This window comes from Protopterus annectens, chromosome 1.part0, assembly GCF_019279795.1.
Source record: "Protopterus annectens isolate FY-2018-M chromosome 1.part0, PAN1.0, whole genome shotgun sequence".
In the NCBI taxonomy this organism is placed as follows: domain Eukaryota; kingdom Metazoa; phylum Chordata; order Ceratodontiformes; family Protopteridae; genus Protopterus; species Protopterus annectens.
Window position 1 is genome coordinate 1060937163 of NC_056725.1, and position 19109 is coordinate 1060956271.

The 19109-nt window shown below is 41.6% G+C and overlaps 1 protein-coding gene across 1 annotated transcript in view; it reads left to right on the forward strand.

The window, feature by feature from the left end:
- Positions 1-19109, forward strand: part of LOC122796436 — a 2401740-nt gene that overhangs the window by 2245324 nt on the left and 137307 nt on the right. The window contains exon 16 of the mRNA XM_044064908.1: positions 14159-14271. Within this exon, the coding sequence (XP_043920843.1) occupies positions 14159-14271 (113 nt within the window). The remainder of the gene's footprint in view (positions 1-14158; positions 14272-19109) is intronic.

Below are 19109 nucleotides of genomic sequence, written 5' to 3' on the forward strand. Positions count from 1 at the left end.
TCCAGTACAAAAGGAGGCAGCCGACGTCACTTCCTCAGTCTTCCTTGCTGCGGAGCCCGAAGCAGAAGCTTTTCATGCAAGAGTGCTGGTTGGCAGATTACCTTGGTTGGTTTCCGACTACAAGAGTTGAAGTCTACTACAGCTAAGTACCCTGTTGGGGATCCTCTTTTCTTGCCTTAATGAATGTCAGAAAAGTTTAATAATTGCCTTACCTGTGGAAAGCAGATTCCCCATAGAGATTTTCATTCATATTGCATTATCTATTTAGGCCTTGACCACAACGTTCCCAGTTGTGATCTCTGTGCCTCCTTTAATCCGCGTGTTATCCATCGTCGGGCTAAGATTTTGGCTAGGCACTTTGGAGTTTGGCCTAAGTTTGTTGCTATGGCGTCCGCCGGTCTTCAGGCTTTGGATATTCCGAAAAAGAGTAAGGACAGTGACAGGCCTCAGAAAACGAAGTCCTCAGATGAAGTTAAGTTAGTCGTCAGTCAAGCGGGAGCCAGTGAGACGCTTTCGCAGTCCCTGCAGTCCTCAGATTTACAACCACAGGCCTTGCTTGAGTCAGAGTCCCTTAGGCCTCCATTTTGTCTTCCAACCTGTCGCCGGTTGCCTCTTCTGCTGGAGCCGGAACCGCTAAGCTGACTCCGGGATCCGAAATTTGTGCTCTGACAGCAAACTCCTTCCTTCTTCTCCCGAGTCCTTCAGGCTTGCAAGTAAACCTTCCCATTCGTAAGCCTGTAAAAAGGCAGGCTCCAGTTCCTTCTAGTTCTCCTCAGTCCCAGATCATTAAAATGACTAATGATTTGTTAACTCTTATTAGGGATTCTCAGCCTCATCCTCCTAAAAGGAGTAGGGATGTTTCTCCCAGCATTTCTGCTGATGAAGAGGAATTTTCTCAGGTTTTTTCTCCCTTTGAGGATTCAGATGCACAGGATTCCATCCCTTCGGCTTCTCCTCCAGAGGATTTCTCTTTTGGTGACACTTTAAATACCCTCAGGGAACAAATGGGGAAAGCCAGGATTATCCCCAATCTAAGAAATGGATTAGGGAGTTTCTGGATTTACCTCAGCATAAGCCTCTTGCTATTCCCCATGTTGGAAGTTGTTGTTGATGTTTTTCTGGAAAATTCCTAGTCTCCAAATTCGGTTCCTCCTGCTCCCAGGAAATTTGACAGGTATTACAGAGTCCCTGATTCTCATCTATTTCTTTTCAGGAACCCCTTGGCAGAGCCAGAGGTTATTTCTCAGGGCCCTAAATGAGTTAAGGCCACTGTTACCAGGAATCCTGTTCCTTCGGACAGGGAATCTAGAAACCTTGATAGGTGGGGCAGGAACGTTTATACCTGTGCCAGCCTAGCCATTAGGGCTACCAATTGCCTTCTTCATATGCTGAAGTACCAACAGCACACCTTGGAGGCTATAAAGTCTAAGATAGCAAGTGTACCTCTTTTGACAGAGAATAATGATATGCAGGATTTGTTGAATTCAGCCACTCTAGTGAATAAGCATTCTTTGCATTGTGGTTTTGACATCCTTGAGGCCTCCAGTAGGACTACGGGCTTCTGGATCTGTTATTAGAAGGCACACTTGGCTCAGAAAACAGCCTCTTCCAGAACCTGTCAAGGCTAAGCTTTTGGATGTACCTTTGCATAAAAACAATCTTTTTGGCAGCAAAGCTGAGGAGGTGCTTAAGAAGATGGAGGATAAGGCCAAGTCCATGCAAACTGTTAAAGATTTTCTGCAAGTTCAACCCCCTCACTTTAGCAGGAATTACCCTTCCAAGAGTTGGACCCTTCCTGATACCAGCAGACAGAACCGTTCCAGGACTAGGGGTTACAAATCTTCTAGGGGGCAGACAGCTACCCCTCAAAGGTCTTAGGCGGTGGCAGGCTTCCACTTCTAAGGCGGGAAGCTCCAAGCCTGCATCTTGATCAAAACACTCTCAATGACCTTTTACAACTTCTGCCCATTCTTGCTTGCCTGGAGAGTCCTTTAGGGGGAAGGTTGGCCCTTTTTTCAGATGTCTAGGTCTCTTATCACAAACGACAAATGGGTACTCAGAACGGTGTCCTTGGGGCACATGTTTTCTTTCCGCACCTTTCCAGATCCAAAGAGATTCCCAGACATTCTTCCATCCAAAGGGCAGAAGTAGAAAAAGAAATTTTGTCTTTGTTTCATCTCTGAGCAATAGAATCAGTTCCTGCTCAGCAGGTAGGCCAGGGCTTTTATTCCAGACTTTTCCTAGTTGCAAAAAAAGAAGGCACCTGCCGTCCTATCCTAGATCTTTCCATTCTGAACTCTTTTCTAGTAATTCCCAAGTTCAAAATGCTCACTCTGCATCACTTGCTACCAATGTTAGAAAAGGATTCCTGGCTGGTAACCTTGAATCTCAAAGAGGCTTATCTGCACATTCCTATCAGGGAAAGTTGCAGGCAGTATCTTTGTTTCAGAGTGGGCAAGCAACATTATCAATTCTCTGTGCTGCCCTTTGGCTTATCTATTGCTCCCAGAGTCTTCACGAAGTGTGGCCCCAGTGATTGCTTTTTGCAGGCAGAAAAAAAATCAGATTTACCCATACTTGCAAGCAAGTTCTCAGGAGCAGCTACTAAAGGATCTGGAATTTGTAAAGACTCTTCTCTCTTCGATAGGTTACACTCTCAACAAGGAAAAATCTAAAATGGTACCATCCAAGGAGATAACATTCCTGGGAGCAAGTCTGAACACTGCCACCCAGATATATCTCACCCAGGAGAAGCAGACAACTCTGTTTACTTCAAGGACTTGGCAAGCCTGTCCCAGCTCCCTGCAAGCTCTGGGATTCATGGCATCTTGTATTCTCATGATTCCATATGCAAGACTGCATATGAGGAAATTGCAATGGTACCTCAAGAACATTTGGTGTCAACACACACAGGACCTGGATATGATGATCCCTCTGCTTCCATCTCTGCAGACGGAGTTTCTGTGGTGGGCAACAGCCTGTCTACAAAACAAGGGCATGCCCTTTCGGACACCTCCTGCCACTCAAGTTCTGCCTACAGATGCATCGCACTACACCTGGGGAGCACACCTGGATGGCAGATGCATACAGGGACGGTAGAACGCCCAGCAGATACACCTGCACATAAATCTAAAATAATTTATTGCAGTTCAACAGGCCTTACTAGCCTTCAAGCACCTTCTTTCTCCAGGGACCCTACTTGTCAGAACAGACAATACCATAGTCGTGGTACATCAACAAGTAGGGAGGGACTCACTCTTACCGCTTGTGCAGACAAAGCATGAATCTTTGGTCCATGGCAGCATTCCTTGACCTGCATCTCCTAGCACAGTTCCTTCCAGGAAGGCTCAGTGTTTTGACAGAAGACCAGTTGAGCAGGCGAACCCTGGATCCTCATGAATGGCAGCTGAACAGAGCAGTTTTTACAAAATCATTCAACATTGGGGCACACCTCAGGTGGATCTTTTCTCCTTCCCGGACAATCATCTTTTACCTCTCTTTTGCACCAGACAGCATCACAGCAGAGCCTGGAGAGTGGATGCTATGTCCTTCCCTTGGATGTGGCCATCAGTTTACACCTTCCCTCCTCTTCCTCTTCTACCCAGTGTGTTATTGAAAATCAGGGATGAATGACCAAGGACTATTCTCATAGCTCTGGACTGGCCCAGACAGCATTGGTATCCACTGCTTCGCAGTCTCTCCCAATTTCCTCCTTTGCATCTTCCTCTGAAGCCAGATATTTTGGTTCAGGAAGAGGGAATCATTCTGCATCCTCATCTTCAGTCCCTCCATTTGGCAGCATGACTCATTGTATGATGCCTTCCTTATCTTCTTCCCTTTCCCAGCAGGTGGTTGATGTGCTGAGGGAGGCCAGGAGGCCTAGCACTAGGAAGTCCTATGCTGACAAATGGGACAGGTTCTCTCATTGGATGCAGGCTAGAGGGGAATCTTCTCAGCCTACCCTTCCTCTGATCTTGGAATACTTGGCTGAATTGCTTCAGGGTGGTCTTTCTTTTTCCTCTTATCAAGATCCATGCTTCAGCCATCATTGTTCTTTTGAACAACCCATTTTCTTTCATCCCCTGATGAAAATGTTTCTCAGAGGTGCTTGCAACTTAAAACCTCGCAGAAGGGCACCTACTCCAGCCTGGGATCTTAATTTTGTTCTAGAGAAACTCACTCTTCCTCATTTTGAGCCAGCTGCCACTGCAGATTTAAAGTTTCTCTCTTGGAAGACTGCCTTCCTCTTGGCTCTTACTTCGGCAAGGAGGGTTTCGGAGCTGCAGGCCTTGATGGCTGTGGAGCCTTTTATTATTTTCCATACAGGCAGGGTCTCTTTGAGAACTAATCCCTCCTTTATGCCTAATGTAGTTTGTAACTTGACTCTTAATCAGTCCATACACCTTCCTACCTTCTTTCCTAATCCTCGTAATAGAGGTGAAAGGATCCTACATTCTCTTGATGTGCACAGACAGCTCAGGTTTCATCTGGACAGGACTAAAGATCTTTGGAAATCAGCTCATTTATTGGTCAGTTTTGCCCCTGGAGCTCAAGGCAAGGCTAATTCTAAGCAAAACCATTTCCAAATGGATTGCACATTGCATCTCCTTTTGTTATTCCTTTCATGGCAAGGTTCCTCCTCAAAGGGTTAGGACCCACTCAACTACAGCAGCTTCCACTTCTGCAGGTTTTTTAAGGGGTGTCCCTACTAAGGATATTTTGGAGGCTAACACATGATCTTCTGTTCATACTTTCAGAAAAGATTATAATTGCCTCTTTTTTTTCCGGGGCAGAGTTTGCCACTGCTGTGTTGCAGGGCATTATATCCAACCCTTAACTTTGTTGGTTCCTCCTCCTTTTTCTCTGGACTTTGTTAATCAACCCATTTGTTAGGGTTGCAGCAGTGAAACATGAACATAGTACAGTTGTGTACAATTACCATAAATGTAGATGTTAGAGTGTATTCACTGTTGCAGTCCTGGTTTCCCTCTCTCCTTCCCCCTTTTTTGGCCCTCTCCTATTCTCTTTTCCTGAGGTACAGGCTGAATTGGATATTTTTTGCCAAAATTGCTTTTGGTTTAGTATTATTTCTGGGGGTTTCTGACTGTTATGGCAAGAAAGACTGTGACGTTGGCAGACTCCTTTTGTACCGGACGCCCTGACGTCCTTTACAACCGACGACAGCCGTCATTTTTACTTACCTTTGGTATTCTGGTCGATCGAGGGCTACCGGGAGCTGGATAACCCATTTGTTAGGACTGCAACAGTGAATACACTGTAACATCTACATTTATGGTAAGTGTACACAACTATACTTTTCTGGGGTCATTCTAAGTGGATCCAGTATCTGCCTGCCTGGGATGACATGATTAACAGACCTTGATGCTTTGCCAGAGATGGCCTGGATCTGTCACCCTTGGGCCTCCAGATACTGGCCAAGGCTCTTTCCACCCGTGTAGTGCCTTTTCTAGGCAGTGTTCCAAAGACCAAATTACCACCGTAACAGCTGCAAACAAATGCAGTCTGAAGGTCATGCTGCTCAGTGTTGGAAGTCTAAATCTCAAAATGCACTCTCTCGAAGCACTCCTTAAAATGGCTAACATCGACATTTGTGCTGTAAAAGAGACTTGGTTCAAGGCAGCAGAAAGCACCCCTGCACTACTAGGCTATTACTCATTCGACACCTTTCGGTCCCAAAACTTGTACTGAAGCTCCAAAGGTGGTGATGTTTCCATATTCATAAAGGATGCGCACACCTCCAGACTGGTAGCCCAAGATAATGCATCAGAGAATACTACAGGTGCAACTAACATTGGGTAAGACAGCGATTCAGGTCGTAGTCTGTTACAGGTCCCCAACCATGTCCCAAGACACTCACTCCATGTTTCTAAGCACCCTGGAGAATATTCGGTTCCAACCTAACGCATTCTGGTTGACTTCAATTATACCCCTCCATTAACTGGGATAACTACTCACTTACCAATACACTTGCCCAACGTTTCCTAGAATTCATTAATTCCAATGCCCTGGACCAGCTCATTCTTACTCCCACTAGAGGTAGCAACATTCTTGACCTGGTTGGGCGACCATTGCTCTACACCAGTAGTCAACTCCTCCCTTTTAGATCCATCCACAAACTAATCACCTTGGAAATCCACCCCCCCCCCCCACCTCAAAGGTAACCACCATGAAAAACATCTCCAAAGCTAACTTTGGGCTCCTAAGAACAGAGGTGGCTAACTTCACGGCACCCATGCAAATGGAGAATAGTTGCATGACCGCCGAATCATACACCATTGCACTGTACGAACACATACACAAATACATGGATCTTGCCATACCCAATAGAACCAAGACGCTCTCCTCCCAAAAAAAGGAAGCCAATCTGGTGGTCCCCTGCCATAAACAAACCCTACAACAGAAGGAGGAAACTGATGTGGAATAAGGTGAAGTCCCAAGCCTGGAAAAACTCCCTTATCAGCCTCAATAAAAAGTTGAGATCTCTAATGAAATCCTGTAAAGCTAGCTATGAAAACAGAATTGTAGCAGATAGTAAAGACAGCCACAAGGCCTTATATAAATATGTAAAGAACCTCCATGGCAGTACCCAGACCTCCATGGCAGTACCCAGATTTACTCCGAGATACTGCACAATAGTACCTCCTATACAGATCAGGCCGAAAGATTCGGTGCCAACTTTACCCCCCCCCCCAAAAGACCAATCACGATTGCCAGGCACTCAGTATTACTGCTGCACAGGTTAAAACAGCATTGTTGAAGGCCAAGAGTACAGCTTCTGTGGGACCTGACAATATCCCTGGCTGTGTTCTACATGAACTACAGGGTGAACTGGCACATCACCTCTGTGCCCTGTTCAATCACAGCCTCACCTCAGGCTTTGTCCCTACCGAATGGTGCACTGCTACAGTCATCCCTCTCCACAAAGTAGGAGTGACTACAGACCGTGGGAACTATCGCCCCATTAGCCTGACAAGTCTTGTATACAAAGCTATGAATCTAATAAACAAGGATATAGGGAATCTCCAAACTCTGGATCCCACACAGTTTGGTTTTGGTTTTGGTTTTGTGAAGGGTAGGTCATGCCTGCTCAACTTGGTCAACTTCTTTGAGTCAGTCACCAGAGCTGTGGATGAAGGCAAGGTGGTTCATACAGCCTACCTTGATCTGGCCAAGGCCTTTGATACCATTCCCCACTCAGGAATCATAGAAAAACTCACTAAGCTAGGCATCAACCCCTATATCACTAGGTAGATTGCAAACTGGCTCACAGATAGAACCCACAGTGTGAAAGTAGCTGACTCCAGTTCAGACTGCCGACCAGTCACAAGTGGAGTACCACAGGGATCGGTCCTGGGCCCTCTCCTGTTTGGTATCTACTTCTCAGAAGTCCAGTCCAACATGAAGGGACTCTAGCTGATGAAGTTTGCAGACAATTGTAAGTTGGGAGCCATTATTAACTCCCCAAATGATGTTGACATCCTACAGAAAGGCCTTACTGAGACCAACAACTGGTGTCAAAACCATGGCCTTAAGCTCAATGTCAAAAAATGTCATCATCCCCTTTGGGAAAAACCCAGTTCCCATGAACTACCACATTGATGGTAGTCCACTGAACACAGAAGGCATTATAAGAGATCTGGGAACACAGGTTGAGATCAACATCTCCTTTGACCACCACATTGCCACTGTGGTCAGAAAGTCATTCTATGTGGCACATCTCATTACTAAGTGTTTTGCATTCAGGAAGAAAGAGGTCATGGTCTCCCTCTACTCTTCCCTCATTAAGCCAATCATAGAGTGCAATGCCCCATTTGGCATGTACCTCACTAGACACCTGTAACAACAGGAGAGGCCGTAAAAGTACCTCACAAAGAGGATCCTAGGCCTTAAACACTTGTCCTATATGGACAGAATCAAAACAACTCCCAACTATTCTCTGCCTCATATTGTCTACTTAGAGGCGATCTCCGCTTGACTTATAAAGCCATGTGTGACCTAGCTCTGTTAGAAATGCTAAATCTAAAGAAATCCCAATCCCTCTGCACCACACGCTCCAGAGACCTCAACCTCATTAACACAATCAACAGAATGTGCTGGAGGGACAGGTTCATAACCCAGAGACTGCCCATGCTATGGAATAGACTTCCCATACATGTCAGAGCACCTCACTGGCCCTAAGAAAAATCTTGATGAGTAGATGGGAAATGGAAGATTCACCCCGGGGAATCACCCCAGTGGCTCTACTCGACAGAGGCACTGGAAACTAAGGTCGGGTGGTGCAATGCCAGGGTAATCTTATGGGCTAGGCTTGTAAAGGCTCCAGGGTCATTTAGCCTAGAGTCTGTGAAGAGAACACCCTTGCCTGATTCCTCTGTTTAAACAAACATCGAGAGTAACTCGCACTTCAATTTTTGCCTCGGGTCCTTCATATAGCCTCCTAATTAACCTTATTGTATTTGGGAATGTAAATGCTTCAATTGCTATACTCATAAATTCCCAGTTTACTCTGTCAAATGCTTTCTCTGTATTGAGACTCGCCAGGAGTAGTGGTATTGTCTTGCATTCTGCTTCCCTCTGGATCATCATCGTTCTGTTGATGTCAAATGTTTGCCATCCCTCCATATATTCATCTTGATCCATATCTATCAATTTTGGCAACGGCTTTTCCTTTCTTTTAGTTAGTATAGACATAAACACTTTATAATTGTGGTTTAAAATTGAAATGAATCTTTATGAAAATTGGTCTAATGGGTGTTTACTGTCTTGTGGTAATACAGCCACCACAGCTTTCTCCCAAGATGCGGATGCTTCCCCTCCTTTTAGTACTATTAAAATCTCCAAGATCTTTGACAATTTCTTCCCTCCTAGCTTCAAAACTTCCACAGGAATGTCATCTGTTCCTATATACTTCCCTGCAGATTAATTATACATCACTTATCTCATCTCCCCCTATCTCCAACTATTAGCTGTTGAATCTCATCTTTCTCTAATCTTGGCATAATTGTCTTCCATAAATATTTCCATTTGTGTTCTTTCCTGGTTTCCACATTCCACTGCTTTATACAAATTTTCATAACATTTCCAAAATATGTCTAATACCACTATAAAATATCTGGTTATTTTTCTTGTCATTGGCGCCCTAATTTTGATGATAACCCATTCTAACTTCTGTTGCTTAAAGTCTGTGTGCTAAAAGTTTTTGTGCTCTGGAGTTCTCAAAAGATAGTTGCTTAACAGCAGTCATGCTAAACTCATGCATATTATCCAAGGACTCCCTTATTTTTCTCTTTAGCACGCTGCAGTTGCTCCTCCTGTTGTTCTGCGAGATTCCCCATATTCTTTAATACTTTAATATTTGTCAGCACCTCCAAGTAATTCCTATTACCTCTTAACCATGTTTTTCTCTTATTTCTACCCTATTTTTAAACCCCATATTCATTTTGTCCCAGTCACTATCTATTCCTTCTGAACAAATTTCTTTCTTCTGTAATAACTCTCAAATAATTTCTACTACCCATTCCTCAAATTCCTAAAATGTTAACAGGAGGGAAAGCATCAGTGTCTCATTATTCCTTCATTACCCTGCATTTTTATCTTAATTTTTATTGGTGCAGGATTTGAAATAGTCAATGTATGTCAAAACTTTGTTAAATGCTCATGTTTCTGTGAATTATAATTTCTATCCTGTGTAGCCCAGTTATTGTTCATTTGGGAATATGTAAATTCTGAGTATCTACTACTGAATTTATATCTGCCATGCCCAAATATATTCATACATTTCTTCAGAAACCTACCTTTTGTTATATTTTCCCATCTAGATCCCCCTGAAATTCCTCACTATTGCAGATAATCCTAGTTCCTGCCTATATGTACTGTTCAATGCTGAAATCTGATTATTTCACCTAAAATGCTGATCCTGTGAGCACTGTTTTTTTTTCTTTGTACCACAAACACTGTTAACAGTAGATTTAAAGGATGGCATCCCCATCACAAAGACCACAGTCAGTGCCCAAGTCTCAGGGCAAAACACAGACACTTTAAGCTCACATACTTGCCCTTTGGTCTTTCCACCATGCATAGAGGGTTTACCAAATGCTCAGCGCCAGTGTTTGCTCACTTCAGTATCCAGGTATTAATATTTTACTACTATTTGCATGATTGTATGATCGAAGGTTCAAAGGTCTTTTTGGAAGGTTTACTAGATGTCTTGTTTCTACCATAGGTGAAGAGCATTCAGTTTATGAAGTTCTTTCCAAGCATGGCCTAGAGGACAGTTCTGTCACTTAAAATGTTCTTGAAGACCATAGGCTGTGTGTCAGCCTACATCCCGGTGGAACTCCTGACCAGTTTGCACATGAGGAAAATTCAGTGTTATTTCATGCACTCATGGGATTAGCACAGTCACCCATTGCATTACCTGTTACCCCCGACTCCTGCCTTCAGAATTAGATTCAGCTGGTGGTCTCACCCATTTGTAGTCCCAGAAAGTTACTCATTCCTTGACCACAGACACCTTAGATCTGGCCAGGGTAAGGGGAACCATGCCAGACACCTGAAAGTACAGAGCATGTAAATACCTCCACAATAAAGGAGCATATCAGCCTAAAGGAGATGATGGCCTTCATTTTAGTCTTAAGAGCTTTCAGTAGAGAATGACAGACTTGGAGAATGAAAGTAAATACATGCAACAATACATTGATGTGTTATGTAAACAGAGCTGATCATTCAAACCAGCTGTGAAAGCTGGCAGTGACAGCCTGCAGTTTAACTTCTCTGCTATGGCTCTGTTTTAAGGTCACCTACATCCTTCCTACTGTGAAATGCTATGACAGTCAAGTTGAGCAGGTCCATTCCAACAACTGTAAATGGATGCTGGATTTAAGGACCTTCCAGAGGCAGAGATGTGGATCCCCTGCAGTAGGAATGTTCACATAAGAAAAGGCCATTGGCTAAAAAAATTCTGATCCACATATCCACGTATAGAAGCATAGCAGGGAAAGTCTTCTCTCTCCCTTGTTTGGGTGAACTCCTGTATCCCTTATTTCCTAATCCTTTGATCTCTAAAATGTTACAAAAAAGATAAGGTTAGTCTCATTTCAGTAACCCCTCTTGAGACCAAGACAACCTTGAAATCTCCCAGCAGGTTCACCTGAATGGAAAAATGACACTGAGCTCCCTGAAATCTTCACCCTCCTGACTCAGGATAAGGAGTCATTGGTACACTGCAACTTAATGAGCTCTAGGTTAACAGTCTGATATCCTTTAAGGGCCGGTTCTCAGAAGAGTTTCTGCATGTTATGTAGGTGACCAGGATATATCACTAGGAACAGTTTTCTATCAGAATTCAGGATGTTCTCACTGCATTGCAGCTTTAGGAGTATTTTACCAGGAGAAGATAGAGAACCCCTTGTCTAATGTTGGTAACAGTGAACCATGACTCCTACTTCCAGCCACCCTAGAGGACCTTAATATTGTGCTGGAAAAACAAATCTTTGCTGTCTATGATTTCAGTACCTCTCTAATATGTATTATTTTTTTTGCCATGGAAAATTCTGTTTTGGAGGTTGTTACTTAGCTAGGATTATCTCTGAAGTTCAAGCCCCTCATGGTGAGAGGCCCAACACAGTATTTCACTGAGGCAGGGCCGGGTCACCTTAAAAGCTATTAACCAATCCTTCATGTCAAAAGTATATCTGAATTGTCAGTCTGACACAAAACAGGGGAGAGGGGGTATTGCACTTATTTGATGTTTTCTATCACATCCAAATATTTGGATTAGTGAACTGGCAGCATTCTAAGCTACCCTTAGCTGAATGTGCATCCCATAAGTTCATAAATTAATACTAGGCTAACTGCCTATGTGGGCTATTACAAGCCTAGCCAATTATCCCATGTCAGAATCAAACCCTGCACCTTGTGTCTATAAGGTAACACTTTAACCATTATGCCAACCTCCCACCCCTAAATTGGAGTCAAATTTCTTGTATGTGTGCATGCTTAGTCAATATATAGGTTCATAGGTTGGTACTAGGCTATCGGCCCTAGGGCCTATATAAGCTTAGCCATAACAATTCCCTGGCTATTTCTTCCCACACTATTTACTTCCCTGGACCCCTGTCTACCATCTACTATTGTTCCTTAACCTTGTGGAACAAACAGTGCAAGCCTGGGGAGATTCCGTTTGTACAACATATATAAGCGTATACTGTGCAAAATGCCCCAAACATCCATGTTACACTCTTTGGCCATTTAGGGTATATCATCATCTTCTTTCAGCTGTTCCCATTAGGGGTCGCCACAGCGGATCATCTGTTTCTATTTCTTCCTGTCCTCTGCATCTTGCTCTTTCACACCAACCACACCTGCATGTCCTCTCTCATCACATCCATAAACCCTGTCTTAGGCCTTCTTCTTTTCCTCTTACCTGGCAGCTCCATCCTTAGCATCCTTTTCCCAATATACCCAGCATCCCTCCTCAGCACATGTCCATACCAATGCAATCTCGCCTCTCTTGCTTTGTCTCCAAACTGTCCAACCTGAGCTGACCCTCTAATATACTGATTCCTAATCCTGTCCATCATAGTCACACCCACTGCAAATCTTAACATCTTTAACTCTGCCACATCCAGCTCTGACTCCTGCCTTTTTGTCAGTGCCACCGTTTCCAACCCATATAACATAGCTGGTGTCACTACCCTCTTGTAGACCTTCCTTTTCACTCTTACTGGTACCTGTCTTTCACAAATCACTCCTGACACACTTCTCCACCCATTTCACCCTGCATGTACTCCCTTCTTCACCTCTCTTCCACACTTACCATTACTCTGAACTGTTGATCCCAAGTACTTAAACTCCTCTAACTTTACCAACTCTACTCCCTGCATCCTCACCATTCCTCTATCCTCCCTCTCATTCACACATACATATTCTGTCTTAGTCCTGCTGATCTTCATTCCTCTCCTCTCTAAAGCACGTCTCCACCTCTCCAGGGTCTCCTCAACCTGGTCCCTACTCTCACTACTGATCACAATGTCATCTGCAAACATCATAGTCCATGGGGCCTCCTGTCTGATCTCATCTGTCAACCTGACCATCACCACTGCAAATAAGAAAGGGCTCAGAGCTGATCCTTGATGTAATCCCACCTCAAACGTATCTGTCACTCCCACCACAGTCCTCACCAGTGTCACACTACCCTCGTACATATCCTGTCCCACTCTTACATAGTTCTCTGCCACTCCCAACTTCCTCATACAATACCACAACTCCTCTCTAGGCACCCTGTCATATGCTTTCTCTAGTCCATAAAGACAGTGCAACTCCTTCTGACCTTCTCTGTATTTTTCCAACAGCACTCTCAGAGCAAACATCGCATCTGTAGTGCTCTTTCCTGGCATGAAACCATAATGCTGATCACTAATCATCACCTCCCTTCTTAACCTAGCTTCCACTACTCTTTCCCATAACTTCAAGCTGTGAATGGTCAATTTTATCCCTCTGTAGTTACTGCAGCTTTGCACATCACCCTTATTCTTAAAGATAGGTACCAAAACACCTTTTCTCCACTCCTTGGGCATCCTCTGACTTTCCAAAATTTCATTAAACAATCTGGTTAAAAATTCCACTGCCATTTCTGCTAAGCACCTCCATGCTTCCACTGGTATGTCATCTGGTCCAACAGCCTTTCCATTCTTCATCCTCTTCATAGCTGTCCTTACTTCCTCCTTGCCAATAGTATGACAGCCGCCAGTGTCTCTGAACCCCTCAGGAAAAGTAGGTAAGGTAGTGAGAGCAGAGTAAGACTGAGATCAGTAGTTTAGCGGGCTAAAAAATGTTTCTGATTACCTGTCTTTATCAGAATGAGATTAATTTGCAACTTTCTTGTAGTGCAGTGGTCGGACATGTTGATGCAAGTAGTCTGCTCATTGGATTGAGATGAGTAAATCAAGGCTGTTAATTGGCTGTTGCAGTAGGAGATGAAGAAACAAGTAAGCATCAGAATTATGGTGGAATAAAATAAGTATTTGCTGACCTGGACTTGCTCTTTAACAGTCTTAGTATGCAGATTTTGTAGGACTTCATATTTTCATAACAATTCATATAATTTGAATCTTTTTTTTTTCTTTTTGTTCTATAGATCCAGTTTTTCTCAGAGCCTTTTTTCCAGGGTAGCGTTCAGACGTATTGGGAAAGTATGCCAAGTCTTGCTGATTCATTCTCAGCAAAATCTTGCAAAGTTTTGAATGGCAGGTGAGCAAGATACACAATTTCCTCTAAGAAGCAGTGATTTCTGACAGTGAAACCTTCTGTGTGTGGACATTATGCTCTTAATATTTTGTTTTAGTTTTTTTTTTCTTTACAGTTTTATAAGTCATGCTCTTTTAAGTGTTACAACATTGTTTAGATGACATAGTAAGGTAACTAACTTCCTTCCAGTAACAGTATTATGTGGACTAGTAGATCTGTCCCATCCCTTATTTACTTTTGAGCATATGAGGATTCAAAAACAATTCACAAAACATGTGCAAGCTAAAATTGTTACTTCACTTCAGCCAGACTGAAAATTCAAAAGTAAACGACAAGCAGAAGAATATGTAGTTTGTTAAAAGAATTGCCACAAGTAAAATTATTTTTACAGATATGAAGGCAACCGTTATACAGCCTAGTTAATATTTCATAGAGCTGCATATGTTCTGATGTAATAAGCATTATTTATGGTAGCCAAAACTTAACTTGTATGGTAGATCTAATTGATTTTCTTCATGAATTTCACATATAGCTCTCAGTTCAGATTTTCACAGAATAGCCAGATTTTTGCATCAAATTTTGGTCTGTTCATCACAGAATGTGTGGTTTTCTGGAAAATCTTTGAGGACTGAAGTCACTAAGTAGTGATGGGCATTGGAGTTTCAAACCTCATATCTTTCTGAACATATATGCAAACGCAAAAACTTTTATTCTAGCAACTTTCTAAGTGCATTATTAAAAATTTGTCCCTATTTCTGGTCCTTTGTCTACCCATTATGTTTTTGGCTTTGTCCAAATTTTTTGAGCCAAGAAGTTGAGAGGTATGACACTGCAGAGCTGGAGTCCCTTAAAGTGTCTGCATTGGTTAACTATGTGCTAATGTTTTCATTGCTTTGTATCTATTTCTGGTGTTCATTAAGAAGTAGAGAATAGGATAAACAGCACCACCAAATCTGATGCAAGTAAATGTTAGTATAACGATGTACATACACCAGTTTTTACTCATTGAAATACAACTGAATAAAATAAATATTTTACAAGAATTAATGTGTGCAAAGGGTGTTGTAGTGGTGCACAGTCTGAGATGCAGTATTGCTTGCTTTTTCTTTTAGAAGTCGCATAGAGACAGGAAGACTTGAAAAATAATGTTAAGAAAAAAAGTGTCTTACGAAGAAATAATAGTAAGCAGTGCAGTAGTAGTCACTGACAGGGACATTTTTTTTCAAAACACTCCATTTTCTTCGTATCCAGTCAAGTTTATAGTAATGTACCATTTAACATTGTTTAAGCTATTATGGATGTTACATTACGCTGCACAAATATTTCAAACATGGTCAACTTTGCCGCCTTTTAATGTTCTTATGGAAAAAAAGATGGACTTGCCATTATGAACAATTTATATTCTGGCACACAATTTTAATGGAAAACGTCATGCTGTGGTTATGGAAACTACAGTGCATAGCTGAATGCCTCCAAAGTATGTAGGCATCTTCATGGTAAACCTAGAAGTGTATTTTCTCTGGCACTGTGCTTGTTTCCATCTTATTTACAATTTATTCATAATTTAACACTTGGCATATATTTCCTCAAGGAAATCCACCAAGAGATCAGGTGGATCTACCCATCTTATAAAACTCTACTTCAGGTACTCTGCCTTAATTGTTAAGCTTCCTGAATAGTAAGGTTTACTACACGTAATGGGATCTTACAGATGTGTGCTTACAGGAAACCAGCAGACAAGCTGATGCCTCTACACCGAATCAGTAATCATTCCAGACATCGAAAAAATGTTCGAGAGTAACGGTCAAGTACCACTTAATTGCCACATTTGTTTTACTTCCCCACCAGAGGCTGAGGACGCATGGGGGCTGTTCCCCATGGGGGGGGGGGCAGATTTGTGACTGCATCACACATGGAGACATGGATGATACTTCATTGTATGCATTCCTTAGGACAATATGGAAATTTGCAAGGAGTGGGTTCTTAGGAGGAAAAAATGATCCCTGGCAGTGGTGTTACCCTAATTGAAGAAGAGTTGATTGACAGAGAAGCAAGGTATGTGGCACTGAGTGTTCTAGCTCGATAAAAGAGTAACAGTAAGGAAACATGTATGTCCCCTGCAAAACATAAGACAATGAATAGATTTTATAGATATCCCAAGGCCCCAAAATCTTACGACTGTTCACTTCTTGTCAGTACGTTCCATCATGCTGCACCCCCTCTTCTGCAGGAGGGCCATACCATTCAATCCCAAAATAAATTCAGGGATACCCATCCGTTCATCTAGATTATGAGTAAAGAAAAATAGTGAGTCACATTGTTTAATATGCAGAGGAAGTTGATTCCAGAGGCTTGGGAGATGCTAGAATATAAACCTTTCCCATCACTGTGTTTTATCTATCTGTTGGGGAAGATTTAGGTTCATGGTTGTGGTATTGGTAGAGATGCAGGATGCCCAAGACAACTGGGTCTCTAACAGCATTGTAAGAAAGTCAGAGATCTCTAAAAAGTCTGTAAGACACTAAATAAAATGATTGAGATTGTTGGTAGTTAAGGGACAATTAGGCCTTTAATCTTTTTGGGAAGGAACCTTTGAGGTTTTTCTAATTGTTTGATATGTTTAGTGAGATATATTCTGAAGGGAGTGTTGTACTCTGGTCTAATCAGTGTTGAGTATAAGAGAGTTACTACCTCTTTAGGCCTTGATGATATTCCTTTAGCAATTAGTGCTGAAAAGGATTTCCTGACCACTATTATTTGATGATGGACAAAAGAGAAGGAGATATGTGTCAGGGCTAGCCACTTGGTGATATGAACACTGGATCTAGATCAGTTGTCCACTGTTGATGTGAAACCCCAACTCCATATAAAAAATGGGAAAAGAGGATTGATTCCAATGTGCTAGTCAAAAGAGCCTGAGTTATCAGCTCAAGTTCCTAGAATCCTAACACTTCCATTTTGTAGTGGTGTCTGTATAGTATGATGAGGGGAGGGGTTTTCGAACCAACAGAGATGATACTACACTTTTTCTAGTAAAATTAATTACATTTAAAAAAATATGTATTGTGAACTGATTGCTTTGCAGCAGGGTATAATGTATATGGGAATCAACTGTGACTAGAAAAGCTGTAGATGGTCCATAGGCTGGATTTTATATATATAAAAAAATATATATATATATATATATATATATATATATATATATATATATATATTATATATATATATATATATATATATATATATATATATATATATTAGGGTCTATATTAGATGAACGAAAGTTCATCTTGGCAAACGCTCACATGAGCGGAAATTGCGGAACTCGAAACCGCAATTATGAGATCGCGGTACAGTGAAGAAGGGAATATTTGCCCTTTCCTCATTGTACTGCTATTTCAGAGTTGGAATATATATTTAGGGGTGTGGGGGTGCAGCCCCCACAATTGCAGTTTTGAGTTCCTGGAGTTTCACTCATGTGAGCATTCGTTAAGATGAACTTTCGTTCATCTAATATAGACCTTATATTATATATATATATATATATATATATATATATTTTTTTTATATATATATATATATATATTTGTATACATAAATTTTATTTATATATATATATATATATATATATATATATATATATCATGTGTGTATATATATATATATATATATATATATATATATATATATATATATATATATATATATATATATATATATATATATAAGTTTTCCTACTGTTAACCCAAAGGTTCATGTTTTGCAGAGATGTTATATAAAGAAGCTAGTAGAAATGCTGAAAGATTTGTCAAAAACTTTCATGGCATTGCTGTTACGATGGGACCGATTTAAAAAATGCTGTCAAGAAGTAATGTGTAACCCCCCTAACTAAATATTCCATCGCCAAGATCTCACTGCCATGTGGGTAAGGGGCATAGGTCAACAAGATGGCCAAGCGGTTACGTACCTCGGGTCAGAATGTCGGTGTTCCGATTTCAAACTTCTAATATGAGCAGGCATGAGGAAGTTTCATGAAGGCATACATAAGTTTCTGGTAGCAGAGTTAGGTCACACCTTCCAGAGTATACCGGTTTCCCCCATATATAATTTTATGTCCAAGACAAAGGGTATATATGATGCAAGATCATATTTATATGGCTGTTGATGCATTTCCAGTAGTAACAACTGATTCAGGTCTACTTTTCCAGATTATTAAGTTTATTAAGGGCCGTGAGTCTGTTTTCCTACTGTAAACTAAAGGTTCATGTTTTACAGATGTTATACAAAGAAGCTAGTAGAAATGCTGAAAGATTTGTCAAAAGCTTCTATGGCATTGCTGTTATGATGGGACATATTTAAAAAAATGCCGACAAGAAATGTATAAATCCAGAGCAGTATGGGGAAATGAGAGTAAGTTATATCAAAGGAGTGTAAAGAAATTAAAGGAATCACAAAACAGTAGAAATAATTGGGCAGCTGATAGGTAGGAACAGTTGCAGTAAGCAAACAAACTAAAGGAGTATATGGATAAGTACTATGAATGTAATAAAATGGCGGTAAAGTTAGGGTACTTTGATATTCCTTGAGCCACAAAGTACCTAGCACAGAGATTAAAGTAGCAAAGAAAGAAGAGTAACAAAATGATTTATAGTGCTTCAGGCCAAGTTTACTAGGGGTTACATATTGAGACATCTACAGAAAACTTTACAGCAGTAGCCAAGAAGTGGGAAACTGACTGGAAAAAGTGGGATTGTTTCTGATAAAAACTACAGCTACCCCCACCTCCAGCAAGAACATGAAGAGGGTTCAGTTGTAGAGGAAGAGGTTAAAATTCATTTTGC